General features: G+C 38.1%; 1 protein-coding gene across 13 annotated transcripts in view; it reads right to left on the bottom strand.

Moving 5' to 3' along the window:
- The window catches only part of STS (steroid sulfatase), a 117440-nt gene that overhangs the window by 45067 nt on the left and 46283 nt on the right, over positions 1 to 26090 (bottom strand). For all 13 annotated transcript variants that reach the window (XM_029998861.1, XM_029998867.1, XM_029998865.1 and 10 more), the window contains one exon: positions 501 to 638. In XM_029998861.1, coding sequence (XP_029854721.1) covers positions 501 to 638 — 138 coding nt within the window. The remainder of the gene's footprint in view (positions 1 to 500; positions 639 to 26090) is intronic.

The following is a 26090-nucleotide window of genomic DNA, read 5'->3' as shown; positions in this document are numbered from 1 at the left end:
TTTTCTTTTTTAACTTAACTTTCCTTTTCCACTTTTTCTGTAATGAACACACTGAACTGTTGCTGGTTCTCCCATCTTCTCTATATCCTATCTTTGTGTGATCCCACTCACTCCATCATATTTAGTTCCTATTTATGACTCCTGATGGCTCACAAAGCACCTTTTTCTCCTTTCTATTCTGCTATTCAGCCATTATAGTAAAGTACTATGAACTGACATCCTTCCAAAGCTGTATCTCTGCCCAGTTCAAGAGTGTATTTGCTAGTGTTAAAACTCCACAGAGCTCTGGCTGAGCATGTACTCTGGTTGAGCTGCTGTATTTGACGAGTAAGTCCCTTATATTACAGCCTACGTTTGAATTTAGAATGACAGTCATGAGAAGTTTACTATTCAGGAATGGGGTTTTGACCTTGGCCACAAAGTACATTACAGTTTTGGAGCAAAACCAAGGAGATGATAGTTTCTGACACAGTTTTTAAGAATCATCAGAGAATGTTCACCTTTATATATGCCATTGTATCCTCCATGGACTTCTCCAGAACTGGAGATTTCTTCAACATGAGCCCCTTGGTCAGAGGTAAAGTACACAAGAGTTTTATCGCTCAGATTATATTTCTCCAGCACATCCAGAACCTGCCCTAAAAAAAAAAAAAAAAGAAAAAAAGAACAGCTTGAATGACTTCGAGTGGCTTTTTCATTAGTCTTGGCACATACAAATATTGTTGTCCTTTTGCCTTTTTAAGATCACTTTCCATACAAACATTATTATACATAGCAATTGGCACCAGGCAGCATACAGTAGGGGACGATTGCACAAGGCTTGTTGCAATCAGGACCATGGTTCAATTGCTGCAGGGTTTCTTGGAAGTATAAAATGAGAAGATTTGTGCACATCAGAGAAAAGGGCTCATCCACAGAGAGCCAGTGACCTTTGGAAGCAGTTGCTCTCAATCAAGGAAACCCCTCAGCAAGAAGATTCAAACCGCTGAGGATATCTGAAAGAGTCTCAGCATGAAGAATAGAGCTAACAGTTTGGGGGTAAAGCTTTGCTGCCTAGCAACCTATAGAGGCAGCATGGCAAAAATCTCAGTGTGAGTGTTAGAATAAGACATTCTAAGAAAAAAAAGGAAGTTAATGTATGGAGTGCCTCCGGAGACCACACGGTTTCATTATCAAACCTACTAATTAGTCCCTAATTTCTCATCAAATAAGAACAGACATCGACTAAACTCAAAATGTGCAAGGTAATAAACACACACGCGTGCACCTATTTAAAAGAGGAATCCACGTGGATATGCTCCGTAACTCTAAGGCACTGTGGGCTCACATTTCATTTTCACGAAGGGCTCCTCACACTACCTTGGCGCTGTGGAGAGCTTTGCAGTGAACGTAAATTACATTCAAACCTATTTAGACTGAATTCTTTAAAGAGGGTTTCTGTATGAATGAGAGTGAAGCCACTCTTTGTAACTTGCTCCAGCAAATTTTATACTGATTAGGAATCTAAAATTATTGGTCCTGGAAACCAACCAAAGTATAAGAATATACTTCTCCACATCAGCCTGCAAATGAGCTTTAACCTTGTCCTTTAGGGATCTCAGAGCATATAAAGATAATTCTGTCTTCACAACCATTTTATCTTTATTCTTTTTACTTAAACATCCAAGAATGGTCCAATTTGAATGTTAATTTTGATTTGCTCCCCTGTCCAGTAAGAATTAATTCATCAGCTGATACCCAATTATTGTGTCAAAGAGGATGAGATAAGAACTTTGAAATACAGAGCCTCCTTTAACGATTTTCCGATCATCGTTTCTGTTGCTATGCTCTTTTTCTGGATAAGGAGTAGTTACCTTACATTATTGCTACTATTTCTACTTGTCTTTTAATGTTACAGCATTCTAAAACTGCCTTGTTAAAAGGGTTGACTGTCTTCATTTCTCATCAGCAGAAATGACTGGGTCATGAATAAAGGAACATCAGCAGTTAAATAAGTAATACCTGTTGGTCTTGTTTGTAAACTAGGAGCAAAGAAGAAATGTAAGAGTAGGAGAATTTGTTTATGTAAATTTTGAAACCTCGTAGGAGTTGAAATTTCCCAACAGAGCTGAGGAAAATCTGTTACAAAGGCTGACATTTTAAAGTTGGTGGGTTGAGGGAAAATCATGCAGATCCATCTGACAAGCCATTCGCTTGCTGCAGCAGGTGGACTTAGTGCCAGAAAAGAAAGAGGCAATTTCCCATTGGCTCCTGAGATTGTTTGGAGAGTGTACTTGCTAAGTAATTATAATACCTCTTGGAAAGGTGGCAATGATGATAAAAAAGTGGAGTATATAGATAAATTAGGACATTATGTGTGGGTATTCAGCCACATGACCTCCAGAGTTCCCTTCCAACATGTATCAATCTATGATTTTATGATTCTACGACAATAATAATAAATGGGATTGCATGAAGAAATATATGTGCAATGACATGCACAGATGCATTTTTTTTACCTACGCTGTTTTCCTTGATGAAATTGGATTTTCAAATTCATCCTGTATATAAAACAAAATGAAAATAAAACAAGAATTGCACTCAGTACATTGCATTAAATGATGTCTGGTGATCAGAGACATTTGCTGTCATTCAATAATGGCCATTTTGATTTCCTAATTAATTTGGGAAAAAATAAGAAGCAATGAAAAATGTCTCACTATCACAAATAATTAAATAAAGCAGTCATCATTATGATTACTTTTTTTTTTTTGAAACAAGGTTGAGTTGGCTTGACTTGGCCTGAAAAAAAAAAAAAAATTCTGACACTCAAATGTTACCCATTTCAGAAAAAACACCCCAATAAAATGCATAGAAAATCTCATCCAAAGCTTGTTGAACTTAATGGTAAAACTTTCATTTCCTTCATTTTGATTTTGAGACACAAACAGGACTGGATACATTAGGGTTAATTAAAAAATGCTAAAATGACAATTTATTTTAGCAAGAACATTTTTCAGTGCAGATGGACTAACAGTGGTAATTCAATAACACTATTGTCAGAAAATGGCAATCACAATGCACTCGCAGAAATGAAGCAGAACTTCCATTTCTATTTTCATCTTGAACACTGACACCTTCTAGAATGAAAACTATAAATAAGCAATAAAGTGTGTGCTACCAGGAGATAAGCCCCATTAAAGTACATTTGAATGATGTGGCTACTGTTAACACAAGCAATACATTCACTTATTAGCATTTCTAAATGGTAACCAATACAGAAGAAAAATGCAAAGAACGTATTGTGGATCTCTATGAACAGATATCTTTCACATGCAGTATTTTATCAATTTTGGAAGCAAATACTACAAAGTGGGCAAAATACATCCTTTACTGTTTTCTTATAACAATTTAATTCCTTTTTTACTCTAACTCCTGCACTCTTATTATTCCTGTAGATTTCACAGAGACTTTAGAATTAAGTTAAAATTGATGTATAAACATTCCCAGGCAATGCCAGTTAATGAACAAGAAGGAGTTTCATCTAACCTATTTTTGCTGCCTAATTGTGGAAGAGGTGAATCACAACTGCAAAAAGGCTTTTTTTACCTGTTGACTAGAAAAGAGAAGACAGGCAACTAGCTCAGAACTAAATGCCTTCATATTAGACATCACGGACAGTAAGATCAATCCTACCCAAAGTGCTAGACGTGCAACTACATGAGCAACACACTTTAATGAGTGTGGTGAACAGATAAATGATGTCTGAGTAAGAGAAGATGGTAAAACTGTATTGCTTCACCCATAAAATACGATTGGAAGGGTATCATATGTCATATGCTCTTGAACTGCAAGAATAGGGCTTCACCTGGTTTAGTATCCCCTTTGAGTCCTATTGCCAGTAGCAGAAAGCAATACAAACTTTAAAAGACTTTTTGGATGTAAAGAGTTTATACAGAATATAAAAGTGTAGGATAAATAAGACAAAACACTGGGAAAACTGTAGGTCTGTTCAAGCAACAATAGCTGCTATCCCCAGTGTAGGAAATTATCAATAAAAATGGAAGGATTCTTTATTGAAAAGACTCACTTGAAAGCCATGTTCTAAGAAATTAACAGCTGCAATGATCTCTGTGGATGCTACCGTTTACATTTTTTCTGCTTTGAACAGAACAGATTTGGAAAGACAACATTTCTGAACAACAAACTCAATCTAACACTGAAGGAACGGCATAATTTCTGAAGCTATTTAGCAACTAGAATTTCAGATCAAGTTTCTCCTACTATTGCCATTCTAGGAATGTATACTCCAATGTAGGTGGCTAACACTGTAGCAAAGGCATTAGATCATTGGACAGTTTTCTTTCATTTGTATTTTTTAAGATACAAACCAGATTAAGGACAGCATTCAGATATTACTTGTTATAATAAGTATGTCAATGTTCCAAAATTTAAGTAAAGCTTTCTCCAAAATATACTGAGGACTGCTCTACATTCTGCTCTCTACTCTTGCTTCAAGCTTTGTTAAATTATAAAGTGTTGTTCCATTCTTAAAATGAAAATGCCAATTTCAGTGGAGCAATAGCTATGTGAGAGTGGTAAGAGCAATTGGCTCTGTTCTTTAGAAGGAAAGCGAGAGTGCCATGCCACTACTCGACTTCTCTAACACAGCATGAATGGTAGCTGAACCAGCCTCTCTAACGCTGAATGTAATTTCTGGAGTATATATAAAAAATGACTATTCATTTGAAAACAAGGTACAAACATTGAAAAACAATAATGTGTTTACAAATGTGTTAGTGATTTGGAAAATTGTTCAAAGGTTTAGTCAAGCAAGCATATGAACAAATGCATTCGATTCATAAATTAGCTTACTGTCATTTGAAGTCAATAGGACAGAAATGTTATTTGTATTAATTTGAAATAATTTAGAGTCTTGCAGAAATCATGAATAAAAAGCCCTAGAATACAGAATACTTTTGTGTAATCTAGGCATTAGGACAAAATAGTCTCTACTTGTGAGGAAAGCTTTAAAGCAGTTTGCCAGATTTGAAGAAACAACAGGGTTCAGAAGGAGGGTTAAGGATCTGTCTCAGGACAAAATAGTTGACGATAAAGGGAATTCCTGTAAATATAATATAAATATTCTTTTCCCACTCCAGCAGACTTTCACATGCCTCTGTTGTATCCCGAAAGTTACAGTAAGCTTGAGACAATTATTGGACAAAGAGTGATCTGGGAAGATCAGCCACCACATCTCTGCTTAGAAGAGGCAGTTTGGGAGTTTTTTGTTTGTTTGTTTCTTTGTTTGTTTTATTATTTGCTCTTTCAGAATTACCTACTGATACTAATGCTTGTTTTTTAATAGCATCATTAACCAGAATCATAACTAACTTGTAGTCAGCTGAAGGGGTTCACCTCTGTGAGTGGCAAGCCAGGAGTGCTTTGAATAAATGCATAAACTCCTACAAATTAACCCTACGTGCCTAAGTATCTGGAAGCCTATATTTCTCCCAGAAAAGATACTGATGCCATCCAACTATATAGGCACTAGATAGTAAACCTCTTGGGACCCTCTTCCTGCTACAGGAGTTAAATTAAGGTAATTCCACAGTTCATCTCTTCAGGGCTCAAAGGCTAAGATTTTCACCTCATGAGAACTTAATGTTGCAACTTTTACACACCACCATTCACAAGCTAACAATCATTTTAATCTCTATGTTAGTTTTGTATGATGAAAAAAGATACTTCACTCTTTAATGCACTGATCTGATTACAAAATCCACTGACTAAAACCTTTGTATAAAAACAAGCTTAGTAACTAAGACCAAGACATCCCTATCTTAATTTTAGCGTTTGTACAATTCAGGTTATAAATATGTAAATGTTTCTGTGGTATGCTCCGAGCCATCCAGTTTCCCCTTGATAAATATGTAAATCAGCTTGTCTCTGCAGTGGGGAAGTAATTATCACTTTCAGACCTAGTCATTGAGCACAACACTTGAGGTAAAGATGGAAAATAATAAAACCATTGACAGCAACACATGAAGTAGCTGCACATATGGTGAACAGTACATAAACTCCGCATGCAACTTGTTTAACATTCAGAGATAGAAGACAACCACTGGAAAGTGGAAATTCTGGGACGAAGCAATAGGTTGGTATTGCCGCACATTATCTAGCCAGTCAACAGAACACATCCACCTAAGACGAGGGGTGATTCTGCACAGGGGGACCATTAGCATTTGAACCTCAAAGGTGAGAATGAATACTAGCTAGTATAACTGTTTGACTAGCACAGAAAATAAATGCGTAACTAATTATAAAATGTACAATAATTCCTCCAGGAAGAAAGTGGAGTGTAGATTCAGTGCAAAGTCTTGAATCAGTCGTACTGTGCTACCATTATTTTTCAAGTTACACTACGGAAACGGCCCCCACACTGAAGTTTTCTCCAAAGTACAAAGCTGGAGTCTCAAATGTGCCAAGTTCCTCCTACGATAGGTTAGTGGGATCTTCGATGTCAACATGACATTCTGCCAAAAAAGTAGCATCTGGTTCTGAAAAAGCACATCTATATTAGTGTTTTAATTCAGATCAGGAGTGCATATTTACAGTAAATCCAATCACGGACAGTTAATATATTTCTATTTGCATAGCAAAGCCCTCTCTGATTTCATGACCTGGAATCCTTTCAAATCAAACTAAACTCAAGGATGGACTCTGGGGATGCACGCAAGGCACTCGTGGGTCTCCTGTCTCTGCTGGTGTGCTGACAGCCTCTCCCCAGCTTGGAAGATAGTTCAGACCCGCTGCTGTTGGCAGTTCAAAACGCGGTAGGATTGACGAATCCGACACTGAAACTCTGGTGCTAGCACAATCAAGCTCCTCCACCTCTGCATATTGTAGATACACAGAGGGTGGATTTACATACAGTGTACACATCTACAGCTGACATAGTTACTATAAACATTTTTTAAAGTCAGTGAAGCAAAAGAAGCATTTCCATGCGCAACTCACCCATCTTACGATGAATGAATTTGGCCCCCAAAATTCTGAATTCTTTTCACAGTGAGGTAAGGTGAGGCAATTGACCCAGATTTAACTACGTACAATTACCATTCAAATCAGTAGTTGTTAGGTCCAGACAGTCTGTAGAACATCAAACACTTTTCTGTTGGATTCCTCTAGACTCAAGGTGAGACAAGTAAAATGAGCGTAAGCGCTCGGAGAAGGGCAGTCTTTAAAAAAACCAAAGCAACTTTGGTGTAGGGTCAGCTAAGCTATCAGTGCGAATTTGCTTTCTGTTTGGATTTGGATTGCCATGTAATTGTAAACTTGTAATTGGCTTGTGACTGTTTATACAGTCTTATAATGTGTCTTTCAGACCCTCAGGATAAATTTTCAGCATAGTGCACAGCAGATTAGGTATGCACTGCTTAACAGCTACAAATAAATCAACCTAATTTTTGACTTATAATTATGTATAAGTTTTTCCTAGAGATGAGTACCACATCTCTTATTTTTCTTATTCATATAGGGTTCAAATTATTTTGTAAACGTGAAAGTTGGAATGATACTTCAGATATATATAAATACATGTGGATAATAAAGCACAGACTTAAGAGGTGGTTATGAAAGTTGTGAAGACCTGTAAGTATAGCTGCAATATAGACAATGCAGGATGGAAAGGTTTTCATATTTACATCAATACTACAACACTAATGATGGATCATTAAAGGTCAAAAGTATAGCTATTTGGTGGCTATCTCCTTATTAGTATTTAAATTAGCTAATAAATGTATTGCTTGAAATTCACTTTTAGACCTTACATCTGTTGAACATAAGGCTATGTATTTCTAATGTAAATCTTAATTTTTAGCCTGCTTAAAATGCTAAAATATGAGAGATGGTCATGCAATTTTAGGAGGGTCCATTGAATCTGCATTTTGCATGACAGCTGTGATAACTTTCTGGGTAAATTTGCATCTTCATTCTGCACACATCTGAGAATAAGATGCCATTTCACACATACAACTAAGATGCATAATGCAAAAGACACTTTCTAGTTCCCCACTTTGAGGTCTCCCATGTCTTCTTTCAAATTTTGGAAGGGATTTTTTTAGGTAGGACCTAGGCAAACTGTGATGACAACTGAAGGATGCTATTCATTTTTGAATTAGACTGTCAGGTGAAGTTAAGGCTTCACCTATTTGATAATTCCAATATATGCTGATGGTGATTGATTCAGTAATTGTGGAGTGATAAAAGAAATTCTTCTCTATATCTTCAAAGGTTTAAACATTTATTAACATCAGACTCAGTTTTAAACTGAATATGTATATGCTCTTAGATCCAAATGCACAATGCCAACATTTTGCCAGATTAAAGTATGAAGAATTACGAAGAATTTAAAACAGGGCAAGTAATTTAACCCCACATTTTAATCCTCTGCACTTTTCTGAAAATTTCAAAGTATTTGTCAATGTGTTTGTATCATTTTTATAACTTTTATTAAATAAAATAGGAACTGTGATAAAATTGGATGACATTAGAGTCTAAGCATTTCTTGTCTTTCAACAGCCAAACTTTTTAATCTTTGCTGAATTTGGGAGCAGGTTTTAAACAGTTGCTATAATCATATACCATGAAGTTAAGAGGAGTTTTATCAAGATCGAATTAATATTCCTCATGAAATCTTAAATATTTTCATTTCCCAGTTTTCTGATTTTAATTGTGCAAATCTAATCTTACATGAAAGTAGCTGTGCATTAACTCACCCACAAAACACAAGATGTTTTTTTTCCCCTTGACATGACCATCACCATGCACACTTGCTAATTCACCTACTTCTCTAATTGCTTTTGGGCAACTCAGTGGCTTTTGTGCCTAAGTACTACTAGACACTTGAAGCCTAATGTGCAATCACCATCTCCAAACCATGCTAGCTGTGAATGAATCTCTGGATAGACACTGTTAATACCAATAAGAAAGCAAGCCTGACTGTGAAAATTGTCCTCAAGGGATTTTTCCACTAATTAATGTAAACTCCAATTTGTCTTCTCTAGATGACATCCTGAACTTAGTAAAAAACAACAAATAAGTTGAAGGCCACAAATCTTTCTTTACGATTCAGCTTTTTTTCCAAATTATTCTCCTTCTTTTCTTTTTTTTTTTTTTCTTCTGGTATGCATGTTTGTTCAATATGACAATATCTATGCTGATTTAAACTCCAGAGGATCCTTTCACAAGGGAACGCAAATAATTTTTCAGGTCATCCTCATTGATCATAGATGACTAGCTCAGAAGATTGCTCACTAGCTTATGAAATGGGACTTTGATTCCTTAATTCATCTAAGTGCTCTTGAAAAAGTATTCCCAGCCTATCTGGAAAGAGCTTTTGTTGAAGCTTCAGAGTAATATTCAGTAGCACAGCAGATGTCTGCAAGAAAAAAAAATAATCTGCCTTTTTCTGGTCTGAGGCCTGGAAAGATAAATACGTCACTCTCGTTTTAAACTGCTTTGAAAATACTTGAGGTCTCTGCTTAGGCCAAGATGTATTTGATGCCCCCAAGACATGGTGGGGGTGTAAGATCATGGAGGGCCCTGAGATCATCAGGGCCATTTCTTTGCCTTTTCTCTACCTTATTCTTACTCATCAATAAAGCAAGTATGTGGCATGAAATTACTAATATAGTTACTAATCTGAGTTTACAAAGGTTCAACAATATGAATGTTATGTGTCATTTGGTTTGTCATGGGAAGTTACAAAAATGGACCTATAAGACTTGCTTGTGTGAAGGCAAGACAGATTTCTGGAAGGGCTCTGCTTTGCATACAAGGATCACAGCAAGACGTGGGGTTTAGGATAAATCTGAAGGCTAAATTTGAGATGAGGAAGGATCACTCACATACCACCACCGCAGATCAGCTGAAATATTAACAAAGATACAAGGAACAAATTAATCTAACTGTAAATAGATAGTATTTGGGGAAGAGAGGAGTTACTGCCAAAGTGAACTCCCCAAAGCACAGATGGCAAATAACCCGTGAAAAGCCCCAACCAGCACATTTCTTCCTTATGGGAATAGCACTACTCCTATGGATAGAGATGCAGGTACAGGGTTAGTCCCTCCCTATTAATGTATTTTTTTAAAGGACTGGTTCTTTCTGAACGTATAACATCAAATCTAAGGAAGTCGTATATAGATGGACAGCCTGGAACAGGAAAGGTTTGAAATCTCCGCTTTTCACATGAATAGTTCCGTAACGGAGTGGTGCTTCAGGATCCCATACAGCGAGAAGGAAGTACACAACAGCAAACAGATTTCTGCTCTTCAAGGTGCTGGAAAAGCATGGCTTGCTATACTCAGCAACTGACCGTATTGTTATCAAAATTCAACAATTAAATACGACAACAGTAGGATAGAGCATTTGCATGTTTCCTGATAGTGTATTTATTATACCAGTGCCTCCTATTTAAAACAATTATTTCCTACTCTCTTACCATGTATTCCTAAACTTAATATAGAGCAAGGGAAGTAATTAAATGTCACAGCAGAAAATCAGTTTACATTCTGAGAGAGAAATGTGATATTATTCTCTAGTATTTTTTGCCAAGAAAGTCCTCAAAGCTCTCTTTAACTTGGCCATCTACTTTTTATGAGCAGCACCTGGGGGTTATTGCAACAATTGGTTGACAAACTACAGCAGAATCACCCAAAAGTTGAAATGTGAGTGGACTGAGAAATTTGGGATATGGGGCTTGACTACCTCAGCTCTAAATTGGCAAGAGTATTTAGGATATGTCCTGTAGAAATGTTTTAGAGATTTTTTTAAGGACAACTGTCAATTTTGTGCCTTATTAAAATAATACTGGTAAAAAAGCCATCATAGCAGCACTTTGCCCATAACACCATGCTAAGATGTTCAAACTTTGTCCTGTAGGATGTGCTGTGGTAGATACAATGGAATTTACATTATGTTTCACTCTGTCCTGAATCACATCTTTTTATGTTCTTCGAAACTTCGGCCCCAGTCAGGACTTCATGAGACAGATGGAAAACTTCAGCCCACTTTCAGCTGCATAGATATCATCATTACCTTTAGCTTTGGTTTTCCCTCTACATTCCAGATAATGTGAATTTGACACTTGCATGGTGTTGCTCCCTGCCTGCGAGCTTCTGGCAGCCACCTCTGCTTTCCTCTTCTGCTTCGCCAGCTATCGCTAGCCACGTACTTAGCACTGTCTTGCACATATTAGAAAGGTGGACCATTTGTTTACTATCTTTCTGACATTGTGGTTAAACTTTGAAACTAAGTATACACTTTTTTTTTTTCCTTTTTATTAAAAATAAATCAACAGAAAAAACCAGATTGTTTGGAAGGTTGTGATGCCATTTTTTTTAAAGAATCACAGCCTTTTCAAACAGCACCCATGGCTGTTGACTTCAAGTCAGCCCAGTTCCACTGACTTCAGTGCAGTTACATGAACCTACGCAAACAGAAGACATATCCCAGCATGGCTAAAAAGAACAGATATTTATCAGGGTATTTATCATCTTGCTTAGTCGAGTGACTGCTTTCTTTTTTTCCAACCAAGTCCCTAAAAAAATGCCTCTTTTTAAAAAACAAAAGTAGTTTGAGGGACCTGGCTACCTGCCAACTAGAAACACTTCTATATTGCTACATTAAGATCCTGATCTTAATTTAATTTCATTCTCTTTGGATTTAGGAAGGTATCTTCTTCAACTCTTCAGGAAGAACAACTAATACATGAGTTTCATGGAACTGAGAAATGTTTATATATAAAAGGAAAGTTTAAATTAAGTAAAAAAGTTCTGTTAGCTCATCTAAAAAGAGACACCTTCGAAAAGGAGGTGTAACATTAAAGTACGTCAAATTGATATCACCCTTTTTCTCTCAATTGTATGACACTTTTGTTCCTCCTTCTTAAAAACTAGTCTTTCCAGAACTGCTTAAATAATGATGTTCCAATAAGCTGTTATCAATAGGGACTGATCATTGTAGGAGATGCCAAGTAATGAAAAGCAGCCAAGTGGAGGGAAAAAAAATACAGTGTGATCTCCTGTGACAATCCATTGGGAAGAACTAGCAAAGAATAACAGCAAAGAAAAAAAAAGAATAAATTATCTGCTTGTGGCATATGAGGAGCTGACAAGAAAAGAAGGCGAGATTCGACTCGTAGAGGAAAGTGCACCTCCCTCACATCAGGAAGGCAAAAATTTATTTATAGGAAGATAAAACTAGTATTGCAGCTATGGAAACACATTAAAGTTATCCTGACTACTTAGTTCGATGGGACTGTTGGTATCAATATGGGAGAGAGGAACCTGGTGCTAAGGCTCTCATTTTGGACCACTGCATCATGACCATATTTCTGTATGTATACTACTGGGTGGGCCAAGATCTCTTTTGACATCTAGGGAAAGAAACGAATCTACCAAAAGGGAAAGAAGCCTCATCTCCAGAGATGGTAACAGACCTACCACAGACATTTTGCTAAAATCCATTTCCCGGCTGCCACTGAAGTAGCTCAATTATGTATGAAAGAGTTTTATAAACAGAACAGGCCTGTTTTCAAACATCGGTTATCAAAGCTGCTGATATTCTCAAGGCACTCTATTTTATTTCTTTATCCCTTGTTTCTGTTTTAAAGAGAATGCTATTTACTATTTAACACCCATAGCAAACTTTTGAATACATTCATTAAAGGTTTCTTATTGACCCAAGTTGTCAGCAAGAAACTGAATCACTGACTTCCTTAGCTGACAAAAGAAATTCTAACTTCAGATTTACAAACCTCAGAGCTAAGGAGTACCAGAATTTTACAAAATGATCATCTGAAAAAATGTAATGACAATGGGTCTTTTATACCTTTTGACATTACACATTATTAAATGTTTCTGAAAGTTGCAGTATGATGTGATGATTTTACAAAGATCATAGAACCACAGAATTACGGAATGGTTTGGGTTGGAAGGGACCTTCAAAGATCATCTAGTCCAGCCCCCCTGCCATGGGAAGGGAAGTCTGTCACTAGACCAGGTTGCTCAAAGCCCCGTCCAACCTGGCCTTGAACACTGCCAGGGATGGGGCATCCACAGCTTCTCTGGGCAAACTGGTCCAGTGTCTCACCACCCTCATTGTAAACAATTTCTTCTTATGTCAAATCTAAACCTACCCCCTCTAGCTGTTTAAAACCATTGCCCCTTGTCCTGTCGCTACAGGCCCTGGTAAAAAGTCTCTCTCCATCTTTTTTATAAGCCTCCTTTGTGTATTGAAAGGCCCCACTAAGGTCTCCCCGGAGCCTTCTCTTCCCCAGGTTAAACAACCCCAACTCTCTCAGCCTGTCCTCACAGGAGAGGTGTTCCAGCCCTCTGATCATTTTTGTGCCCTCCTCTGGACCTGCTCCAACAGGTCCATGTCTGTCTTGTGCTGAGGACCCCAGAGCTGGACGCAGCACTGCAGGTGGGCTCTCACCAGAGCGGAGCAAAGGGGGAGAATCCCCTCCCTCGACCTGCTGGCCATGCTTCTTTTGATACGGCCCAGGGTACAATTGGCTTTCTGGGCTGCAAGTGCACATTGCTGGCTCGTGTCCATTCTTCATTCACCAAATTGAACAGATAAATTATATCTCTTCGAATTGTAAAGAAAAAACCATATTCATTTATTACTTACTTAATGTGTGCTCTGCTGTTCTGTGGTGCCAAAATCAACTGTACTCTGGGTTAGAAGCACTCTGATACCTTTCACACAGCCATATACTATACACATGGCTATACTTTTCACACTGCCAAAAATAGTACCTTCCATGACTTTGCTAGAAATGCTGAGACATCCTGAGCTACTCATTTATTTCAAACATCTGGCATTAAGTTTTCTTTGGGTTTGCAGGAAGACAAAATTCATACTGCTTTTCTGGGCCAGGCCATTCTCTTCTTTAAGATTAAAGCACATTTACAGGTGCGTTATTTCTTGTTTGCCTGCTTTGTTTTTAAATTCTAGTCTGATTCAGAAGTGGAAGTAAAATCAATTTCTAACCCACAAATATCCCATCCACTGAAATACAAGAACCTGAAGAGCCTAAATCCTTTATCCTCATCACACAGAAATGGCAGCAGTTCTTTAAAACCATGTAAACTGTCCTACCTAAGGGCCAAGTTAATCACACATAATTTTATGCAAACTAAGTGTGGCATTATAGGTGAGTCCATCTAGTAGTTTGCTAAAGGGGCACTTGCTGAAAAAAGAAGATGCTTCTCCTCTTTCTGCTTTCCCTGGAGGCTGGTTAGGGAAAAGGAGGGAAGGGAGGGAAGGATGTTCTGCCTCCCCTCCTGTGGTAGCAGCAAGCTGCAAGATCCACTGAAGGTGTGGAATGTACCTTCGTGCTGGTCTAAGGTAGGGATTTGATTATCCTGGAGTCTCTCTTTCATCATCTCAAGCAAGCAACTCAGCCCTTAGGGGTCAGGTGTTCCTTTGGATATTGAGATATGTTACTACTGTAACGTAAAATCTGTTGGGTGTTCTCAGGGTTACTACGATGCGTTCTTTGTGAGGAAATGTTATAGAGAAACTTCCACAGGTGGATAGGAAGAGGGAATGATTTAAAAAGAGAAGTGTGTATACAAATACAAGAACCAAGCCAAAAGAAAGAGAACACAAAAAGAAAGCATTCAAAATAGTAAAAAATACCCTGAGTACACTAAATGAAATATGCAAAAAAAAACCCCAAACAGTAACATGAAAAAAAACAAACCCAAAAAACCAACAGGTAGGAAAGTGTAATAAAGATTCAGTATCAGTTTTTCTTAAACAGCATCCTAAAGTGAAACATAAATGCCTTATTTTACAATCAAGTAGTGAGGGAAAAAGCTGGAGAAGAGCAAAGGTATCACTTTACCAGACTGTCTTTCACTAGTCACAGCATCATCACTCTAGTGCTTTCCCTAACCTTAAAAAGTTCATTATTTATGTCATTATTATATTTCATTATTATATAGAAAGTGATAAAAAGCTATCTGCAATGCAAAATACACAACTGGCTTCTAGAAGAATCACGATCTTTGGTAGTATTACCAGCCTGCCTATTATATAGTGTGGTTGTTTTAGCAGTCAAATGCACCATTGAAAAAACCGCAGCCTTAGTCAATAAAAAGGCAGGTCTACCAACCTCATCAATAAGAGCTTATTACCACCTGGAATTGGAGTTTTGTGATTCAGCAGCGTGAAATTTCTGCATGGCAATTCCCTAATAGGAACCAGCCTGCCAATGAACAGTAGTTTACAACGCAGAATCGATATTGCCATAAGCTTTATTGTATGATTACTGTTTTCACTGAGAATTAGTTCCCCTCTTTTTTAACAGTATGGTCTCAAAATAATTAACATACATTTCAAAAGAAGCATGAAAAGGTTTCACGTCTCTCTCCAAGAAACTGCAGGGATGATTTTAAAAGAACCTCTACGATTCTCAGTATCATCACTGAAACTGAAATGCACACGGTCAGTTTTAGGTTTTTTCTACAGCTAAATGAGATGCAGCCAGCTATGAATAAATGGTAAAAGGCTGTAAGACATTTCCACAATCATCACAGAAACTGTTCATATCATTATAGTTTATACATTGGTGAAGATATTTAATTATCCTTAAAAAATACCACTTAATCCCCAAGACCGGAAGAAAATCTGAGTTCCTGAGTCCAGGTGTACATTCTAACCATTTCCCACCTCCAACACGGATCAAGACCTGGAAGAATAAATGGCTTGCTTCCCCCCTTCCCCATTCCCATACCAGCTGAATTAAAGTCCTAATGCTTTACTATAGATCCAGAGCTGGATTAGTGGGTGACTGGCAGCAAAGCTATACCTCAGAAGGTAAACCTGAACATCATCTCTGTGACTCACTTTTTCTTCTGGGAAACAGATTAATGCGATTCCCCTATCTTACAAAGACTTTGTGAAAATGCTTGTTTGCGAATCTGTTATATACTCTAGTGAAGTAATGCCACAAAAAAAGATGAGAGATGTCAAAGAAATCTGGCTTCAAAACGGAACTTCAATAGTGTGTGTTAAATAAAACATGAGAATTCATATTTAACAATGAGGAATACACCTACTGTTGAGTAGCTGCTCATTAAGAAGGCACTTTGTGATGAGGAGACAGGGTTCCAATGGGAAAAGAAATGGCATGTAAACATATGCTTAAAAACTGTACCATAAGACACAAGCATAGGAAGATTGATTTTTCCTATCTTTGAGTACCTGACTTCATAGCCTCACAATGTTCACTTGTGCCTTCTACGTGTTCATACGAATTCATGGACTGTATCAGTTATATTAAGGTACTGGGTAATTCACCACAAAACTATCTGAAGGTACAAGGAAGGGGTGTGGGTCATGTCCTGGTTTCCACTGGGATAGAGTTAATTTTCTTCCTAGTAGCTGGTATAGTGCTATGTTTTGGATTCAGTATGAGAAGAATGTTGATAACACACTGATGTTTTCAGGTGTTGCTAAGCCGTGTTTAGACTAAGTCAAGGATTTTTCAGCTTCTCCTGCCCAGCCAGCAAGAAGGCTGGAGGGGCACAAGGAGTTGGGAGGGGACACAGCCAGGGCACCTGACCCAAACTGGCCAAAGGGGTATTCCATACCGTGTGCTGTCATGCCCAGTATATAAACTGGGGGGAGCTGGCCTGGGGGGATCGCTGCTTAGGAACTGACTGGGCATCGGTCGGTGAGTGCTGAGCAACTGCACTGCGCATCACTTGTTTTGTATATTCCAATCCTTTTATTATTATTGTAATTTTATTATTGTTATTATTACCATTATTATTTTCTTCCTTTCTGTTCTATTAAACTGCACTTATCTCAAGCCATGAGTTTTACTTTTTTTTTTTCCCCTCGATTCTCTCCCCCGTCCCACTGGGTGGGGAGGAGTGAGTGAGTGGCTGCGTGGTGCTTAGTTACCAGCTGGGGTTAAACCACGACAGGTGGGAAGTTTTAAATGCCCAGATTAAAAATGCTTAACATCTTTAGTTTCTCTGCTCCTCTGTTTCACGTTTAGACTTCGTTCATAGAGATACAACTTCTGCCAGCAACACCCTTCACCTCCTAGCTCAGTTGCATCCTTTCTTAAAACCATGATTACAAGCTCTGTAAATACCTAGACAGATATTGCTTTCAGTGTCCAAGTGTTGAAGAAAAAGGATGGCAAAATCATGTCCATAAGTCAGTGCTGAAGGTTTCAGGTTCACAACAGGGACACTGTTGCCAAAGCAAGCAAAGTCTGCTATCCTGATCCCTTGTTCTGGGAGACTGATTTACTGAATTCCTGTAGAGTTTCTTTGGGACAGGGCAAATGTAATTTCTCTTAGCTTCACAGTATCTGTACTAAAAAGGTTGCTATGCAGAGGCACTCCACCAGCAAAATCTTTAGTAGCTTCCTTTAAACTGTTTTCCCAGTCTGTATTTTGGAGATTGTCTACAATTTGGATAAAGTTAGCCCCATTCAGTTTCATTGTTGCAACTTTGATCCAAGGATATATAGAAATCACTGTATTCCTGCAGGTCAATTTTGGCTTAAGTCTTTACTGTGTTCTTAATCCCACTGATAATGACTTTCCCCACCCACCTTAAGCAAGGAGCAAAATCTAACCATACTATTTACATGTGAAATTAAACTTCAGGGGCAAAGGTTAGACAAAAGGTTGGTAGTACATTTCATCAGAGAACTTCCTATCCTCATTGCTTGGAGAGTCGTTGGGATTCTCGTATCCCTAGCTTATCTAAAACAAGCTTTGACCTTTCTCCTACTAATGGAAATTAGCTTGTCTCAAGAGCAATGCTAATCTTTTCACTGATTAGAGCATTTTGATCACAATGTTAAATGTCATTTCACTGGTTTTGTATTAGACCCAATTTTCAGAGGTTTATAACTAATGGAAAGCCTTTAAAATTTTGAAAGTTATATTACATTTTTGTAAAGTAAAATGCACAATGCACTAACACATCCTGTGCTGACAATTTAACCCTTGCAATATCGGATGCAAATGAAATCTGTTCAGCAGCTGGCAGCAAATTTTGAACAACCCAGCACTACTACCACAAGCTGCATTACACTGAAGTTTTCCATCATGGAATGTGCATTACTAAGACATTATTTAAACTTGACTGATTAAAAAAATGCTATAGGAATGGCTGCTTAAGATGTGCTTTGTAATCCTGTAAATAATGTTCTAAGAAAGAGCTTTGCCGTGTACAAAGATGTAATATAGAAAAAGGAAACTGTACTTAAGGAGGATTAGGTAGCTCAGGAGGCTTATCACAGTGGAAATGGGAGTCTTCCATCACTTAGTCACCTCTTAAACTCAGTCCTGTTCAGTAGTGACTGAAAGTCATTGCTGCTTAGTGACATATGAAATGAGTTTGGGTTTTAGCCCAGATCGTAACTGGAAAGCATCCACATCATAAAAGGCAGAACCACAAATGTCTTTAATCTGCACCCTTATTGACAATTTTCCCAGATCTGACCTAAAGAGTGAATGTGCTTCAAGAGCTTAACTACTGTCGTAGCTGAAGAAACAGTCTCTTAATGTTAGGGTAAGAGCAGGATGGCAGAACAGGGTGGGAAATTGCTGTTCTAGTCACAGAGTACCTGTATTGGCTGAGTACCTTCTTCCTAAGAGATGCCTGCTGAACATCTTTAATGATACCAAAAAGCTTAAAAATAAACCTTCTACACTTGAGATGTATACTGGTATAAGTTCAGGAAAGCAAGGTCAAGGAATGCACCGTTAGCATCAGGCATCACTCTCCAGATTTTTAGTTCCATCTTTATGTTTTCAGGCTCAGCTAAATTCATGTCACATTCACAACAGCTGGATAAAACAAGCCTGCTTAGCCACCACTTCTGATAACATAGCATCATTCTGCTTTGCTCATATTTTAAATCGACTTTGCACTGTTACAAATGACTACATCAGGTGAAAAGCCATGATAAATTAGGCTTATCTTTGCATACAAGATTTTTTTCTGAAAAAAAAAAAAAATATTAAGGATAGCTCATTCATTTTTTTCTCAAAGCAATAGGAATTTATTTTTTTTCCTTTCATATTAATAATGATTATTTTGATTTTTAGCATAATTCAGAATTCTCAGAACATTTGGGGTACATTTTTAGATTGATCCTAATAGAGTAGGATTCTAAATAGAGGCTGAAAGCATACAAACAATGTAAAGTAAAAGAAAAATGTAAGAATTTACCACAACAGCCACTAACAATTATATGTAAAAGAAGAGACATAGATTTCAGACGAAACTTACCAATACTATGCTGTTTCCCAGAAGGAGAATAGTTAGTGCTCAATATAGGAAAGAACATTAAAAAACCCCCAAACATCTAGCAATACAATTTCAGGGCAGAATAACTTGAAATAAATATTAAAATTATATTTTAAGTACTTTGTAATTAAAAATAATAAGTCAAGTTTAAGAGCTGATAGCCTTGTAAGTTTAAAATAATTATTTTAAAATGAGAAAGAAAATGCTTTTGTTAAGAAATAGAAGGCAGATCACATGCTATTATGAAACCATAAAAGAACTGAAAAATTGGACTGTAACATGCTTCAGAACCTCAAGAATTCTTTGCCTGTAACATTTAGACCCTTCTTTTTGTTTTGTGAATGCTTTAGACTATGATACCTTCATCAGAGCAAGAATTTTACTAAAAGCCTTGTGGGCACAGTTCAGTTTTCTGTCTTCTAAATATTTTACAATTTTCCAAAAGTAGCTTTCGTTTTGTTTCTGAAAACATTCTTTCCATCTATTACTAGAGCAGTGGTACATCTATTACTAAAACAGAGAAAAAAGCCACAGGGGTCAATAAAAATGGTTCCTATTAAATTGTAATGGTTTCCACTTAGACCCTTGGTTCACATCACTCCAGAGTTGAACAGAAGTTAAAAGCAGAGGACGTGATCAATCCACATACATTGCCTATTATCTATTTAAACATGCACACATTCATCAGATAAAAGGCATATAAGCATTTAGTTGTTATCATCTCACACTTAGCCACTGTTGGAATTAAAAGCCACAGCATAACCCTGCACATACGTATTGATATAATCTCTTTTACAACAGTGGAAAATCTAATTATGGAACAAGTAAATTAGATGTTTCCACAAAGATCTGGAGTTGACTTGGTGGAGCTTTTGCCCTTCACTTCCTCTTTGAAAGTGCTGTGTGAACATACATGTTTATAGACGATTCTTAATCATAATAACAGATGAATTAAAGAAAAATAGTGTGAAAAGTGGTCTGATTTTCAGTTAGTCCTACTAGATTGTACCCTAGCTGGCCTTTCTCAATGACATATACTTTACTTCTGTCTTGCCGTATTTCATTATAGGCCCATATTGCCACATACTGCCCCTGAGAGTTGTTTAGCAGAGTATCACAAATGCTTTGACAAGTCATAAATGTTCCTCAGGTAAGGTTCAATTTACTCAGATATCCAAGATTTTAATTACATAAGTACTTTCACTTAAAAAAGGTTAGGCACTGTACTTTTTTGTAAGGAAACCCTATTTCAGATATCATTAGCATCCTTAAAATTTGTCAACGCTGTAGTAACACCGAATCACGGAATGGTTTGGGTTGGAAGGGACCTTTAAAGATCATCTAGTCCAACCCCTCTGCAATGAGCAGGGACACCTTCCACTAGACCAGGTTGCTCAAAGCCCCATCCAACCTGGCCTTGAACACTGCCAGGGATGGGGCATCCACAACTTCGCTGGGCAAACTGGTCCAGTGTCTCACCACCCTCATTTTAAACAATGTCTTCTTTATGTCAAATCTAAACCTACCCCCTCTAGCTGTTTAAAACCACTGCCCCTTGTCCTGTCGCTCCAGGCCCTGGTAAAAAGGCTCTCTCCATCTTTTTTATAAGCCCCCTTTGTGTATTGAAAGGCCCCACTAAGGTCTCCCCGGAGCCTTCTCTTCCCCAGGTTAAACAACCCCAACTCTCTCAGCCTGTCCTCACAGGAGAGGTGTTCCAGCCCTCTGACTGTTTTTGTGTTCCTCCTCTGGACCTGCTCAAGCAGGTCCATGTCTGTCTTGTGCTGGGAACCCTGGAGCTAGATGTACTACCCAGGGGGGGTCTCACAAGAGAGGAGGAGAGGAGGAGTATATCATGAGAGTATCTTGCTTCTGTTTGCTTCAGTGAAGAGTTCCTTGGTTCCTCTAGACTGACTCTTAAAGGTTATGTCTGATTTTGTTTCAAAATATGAACTGACTTTAGTGAATAGCTTTTTTTTCTTCAGCATCTCACAGGATCACAGAATCGTTGAGGTTGGAAGGGACCTCTGGAGGTCACCTTGTCCAAGCACACTTGGAGCCCAGGACCATGTCCAGATGGCTTTTGAATATCTCCAAGAAAGGAGATTCCACCACCTGCCTGGGCGACCTTGTACCAGTGCTCAGTCACCCTCAGGGTAAAAAAGTTTTTCCTGATTGTCCTGTTTTCAGCTGGGATAGAGTTAATTTTCTTTCCAGTAGCTGGTATAGTGCTGTGTTTTGGATTCAGTATGAGAAGAATGTTGATAACACACTGATGTTTTCAGGTGTTGCTACGTGGTGTTTAGACTAAGTCAGGGATTTTTCAGCTTCTCCTGCCCAGCCAGCAAGAAGGCTGGAGGGGCACAAGGAGTTGGGAGGGGACACAGCCAGGGCAGCTGACCCAAACTGGCCAGAGGGGTATTCCATACCATGTGATGTCATGCCCAGTATATAAACTGGGGGGAGTGGTGGGTGCGGGGATTGCCGCTCGGGGACTAACTGGGCATCGATCGGCGGTTGATAAGCAATTGCACTGTTCATCACTCGTATATTCCAATCCTTTTAGTATTACTATTGTCATTTTATAGTGTTATCATCATTAGTTTCTTCTTTTCTGTTCTATTAAACCGTTCTTATCTCAACCCACGAGTTTTACTTTTTTTCCTGATCCTCTCCCCCATCCCACTGGGTGGGGGGAGTGAGTGAGCAGCTGCGTGGTGCTTGGTTGCTGGCTGGAGTTAAACCACGACACTGATTTTCAGAGGGAACCTCCTGTGTTTCAGTTTGTGCCCATTGCTTCTTGGCACTGGGCACCAATGAGAAGAGCCTGGCCCCATCTTTTTTGCACCCACCCTTCAGGTATTTCTATACATTGATAAGATCCTCCCTCAGCCTTCTCTTCTCCAGGCTGAACAGAGCTCTAGTCCCAGCTGTCTCAGCCTTTCCTCACAGGAGAGATGCTCCAGTCCCTTAATCACCTTCATGACCCTTTGCTGGACACTGTCCAGTAGCTCCATATCCCTCTTGTACTAGGGAGATAGAGCTACTCTCTTCATATATAACTCTACCAAACCTTTTAAAGATATTTCAAACACAAGTTACATGTAAGATGCATTGGGATTTATTTCCACTCCTTTTCTTCTCATTAACATCAGAGGATGGTAATATTTTCTTGCCATGACTTGATCCTAAGACAGGTCAAAAGATCATGGCAGAGAGGCAGTTAAGTTTTTTTCAGCTTGCAGGGCATTCACATAATAAAGATATCCAGACAAGAACCCCACTCTACAGTTACCTAGCTTGTGCCAGACTACAATTCCTGAGACTTTTCTACACTTAAGCCATTCACTTGTGATTGTTCCACAAAGGATTAAGAACTGATATGTAGTTTTGCTACCGCTAACAGAACAATAAACAGCCATTTGCAAAAGTGGTGTTGAATTAGTGTGTCTTTACACAGCTTGCGTGCAAGTCTACAGGGGGCTCCAAAACTCTTTGCAGTGATCTGTTTTGGATTAAATTAGTGTAATGCAATTTACATCAAAAACAATTTCTGAACATATCCATTTCTCTTCCTATACTCAATCAGGAATGAAGGAAGGGAAGAAGGGAGGAAGGAAGAAGAGGATAATATTGCATTCATTCATTCATTCATCATTTCTTTTTCCATTTTTAGACTGTAAGATTATTTCATCTGCTCTCATATGAACTATAATTAATAGCATTAATAAGGTGCTTAGCCTACACTGAAAGCAAATTAATGTTATTAGCCAGAGAATAACTCTCTAATGCATGTCACATGCAGTGACATTGTAACTGTGAATGCTTTAAACATTGAATTCTGTTATACACACGTCAGTATGCAAAAACAGTAGACATACATGGTCCCAAAGCTTATCCAGAGACTTTGTATTTTGTATTTTTGACATGGACTGTAACCATACTCTTCAGTATTGGTTTAAGAAGTCACAAACATGAAATATTCAAAGGAGTATTTTATTCATGTGTCTTACAGTTTATTCTCCTCCTAGCATGGACATTGCCTTATAATTGAATTATTGTCCAGTTAGGTAATTGATTCTCAATAAATAAACAAATGAAAATGGAATTGTCTTTTATTGACAATTCTCAGTCTGAGTGGACTTCTCTGTCTTACTAGAAAAGCTGTTGCTTTTTCTCTTAGAAATGGCAGCTACAATCTTCTTTCTGATTCCAGCTGATCTCTCAAACCAGGAACAATATTTCATTTGCATTTCATGGTCCAGTCTTGATACAACTTTTTCCTTACTGGTACCTGACAGTCCTAACTTCTACTTGTGACCTCTCTTCTACTCTTTTTTTTTTTTTTTTTTGCAGTCATCCACAAGGCTTTAAGCACAGTATTTCCCAGTCAGCAGAAAACACATTCTAAGTTTCTTTTAGAACTGAGTTGAAGTTGGTGTTTCTTTTCCTACCAGATGCCAAACACTTCTGATGTTGTACTATAATGCAGTTTTCCATACACTCATTTTTACTTCCTATGCTTGGGTTGTCCTTAATCAGAAGGTTTTGCAGCATACTGTTATATCTGGGCTATTTTGTTCTTACTGCTTTTGCACGTTACACTCATCTATGCATAAATACTGATTTCTGTCTAGTAAATGATAAAACCTCCCTGCATAGAAAGCTTATAGTTTTCACTTTTTCAGCTTTTCCAGACAATTTTGTTTGACTTTTCTACTGTAACGTCTTCAGAGGCATTCCCAGAAAATATTGGTTACTGACATCAGCAGTACAGTGAATAAATCTACTTTGTCTGACATAGTTGACGCATTAAGACTGGAACTTTCAGTGGAGGTTAATGGAAATAAGTACTCCCTTCAACTGAGAAAAAAGAAAAAGAAGCTATATTATTCTTTCAGACTCCTTTGGAAATGCCAGCCTTTAACTTTTTTTCATCATTCTAATAATGGAGAAGAAAGTAACAGAGGAACTAAACACATTTTCTACCTCCTGGAGCAAATATGCCATCTGTCAACAGAGAAGTTTTACAAGACATAAGCAAAACCAAGTAACCAGATCCCCAGCTGAAACAAAATTTGATGCTTGTATACTAGTAAATGACAGACAAAGATCTGTTTGCCAATTAAGCTAGCTCCACTGCCCCTGATGCTCCTCTAATGAACTGAAAAGGACAATACATGAGGAAACTTGTGTATCTCCTCCGAGTTTGTTCGAAATTCCTATGTTATCACCACTAAATTTGTACCTCTGATTTATCCCAAGCTTTTTTAATCATATGCTTCTGACCTACAGTTTGGTTTGTTTGACACATCTCCTAAGAGCCTGTGGTCATTCTGGAAGACAGCAGTGGTTTTTAATCTGTTAGCACCTCTGCATCATTAAATAGCCTGAAACAGCAGCATGTCAGCTGCCTTGGTTTCCAACTTGTTTAAACCCCAGAGCCACTCTCCTGAAGGAGGCAGCAAAATGTAATGGCAACAGCAAATGATCAATTAGGCTGGAATAAGCTAAATATCATGGAACAGAAAAAGAAATAGTAAAATCAAACACAGACAGTAAGGCCAGCTAATGTTCAGTAGCTTACTACAATGTGGATGCAAACAGAATGACAACACATGCATACTTTTATCTAATGCAAGCACTTGATTGACCAACTGCTGGTGGCCACTGACAGAAATGATAGATTCAGGGTGTAATACAACCAGAATGAAAGCCACTCTCTCTTTACAAAACCTGATTTACAAAGGAGGTTTTTTTCTGTTATCTCCCACGTTGAAAACCCTTCCTAAGTGTATCACAATTTCCCACAAGGGTTTTCCCCATTTTTGCAAATACTGCACTAAATACATTATGCTACACTAAATGTGCTGTGCTGCCTTTTGTCCTGTAGCTTGTGAAACTAGTCTTCTTGATGCAAAATATGCAAAGAAACTTACATGATGTTTAATTGCACATGCTTGCATAGTTTAAAAATATGTATGCACCAAAGCTGAATATCTGCTTATAGCAACTTCATAAGGAAGCAACATTTTCTTTAAGAAAGCCAATTTGCACTGAGTTGTACTGAGAACAGAATCGACTTGGGGTACACAGGAAGGAGGAATGTAAGCTCATCTTTAGCTCCTAATACTGCTATTCTCCAATATGATTATTTTCAAATATGAACTGTTAGTTGTTTTCACAGGTGATTATCTCTGGAATCAGAGAGTCACTCCAATACATCTAGAGATACCAGAAGCCTGTTGAAAGATGTAATGATCAACTGCTCTCCAGCCTCAGAAAGAATGGAAGGCTCTGAAAGGCAAATTGTTTGGCTTTGACTATTCTTCATGAACAGAAGAAGACCTCACTGGAGTGATTTCACTAATTCAGAGAACTCACTAAAATAATTAGCAAATTACTTTTGCCAACAATGCATATTGCAGTCACTTTATTTGAAAATATTTTTATATCATGTGGTTACTTTACGAATTAGTATATTGCTGTATGAGGACAACCTGCAGAGGCCAGATGGCACCCAGAAGCTCACAGGGTTGGATTTAACTACTCTACTTCAGATGTCCACAGTTATGGTGTTGTGAGGGACTGAAAGAGTACATGTCTCAAACATTGTGGAGGGGCAAGTTCTGCTTAACAACGAACTCTGCATAACAAGGAACTCTGCCAAGCAAGGAACCCCAGGTGAAAAGAAGCAGGGAAGGGGAAGTTACTCCCCGAACGACCCCCAAGTCCTAAAGGCTCACAAACAG

Source organism: Aquila chrysaetos, chromosome 23, assembly GCF_900496995.4.
Source record: "Aquila chrysaetos chrysaetos chromosome 23, bAquChr1.4, whole genome shotgun sequence".
Lineage (NCBI taxonomy): Eukaryota > Metazoa > Chordata > Aves > Accipitriformes > Accipitridae > Aquila > Aquila chrysaetos.
The sequence above is the reverse complement of the archived record's forward strand: the minus strand, read 5'-3'. Positions and strand labels throughout refer to the sequence as shown.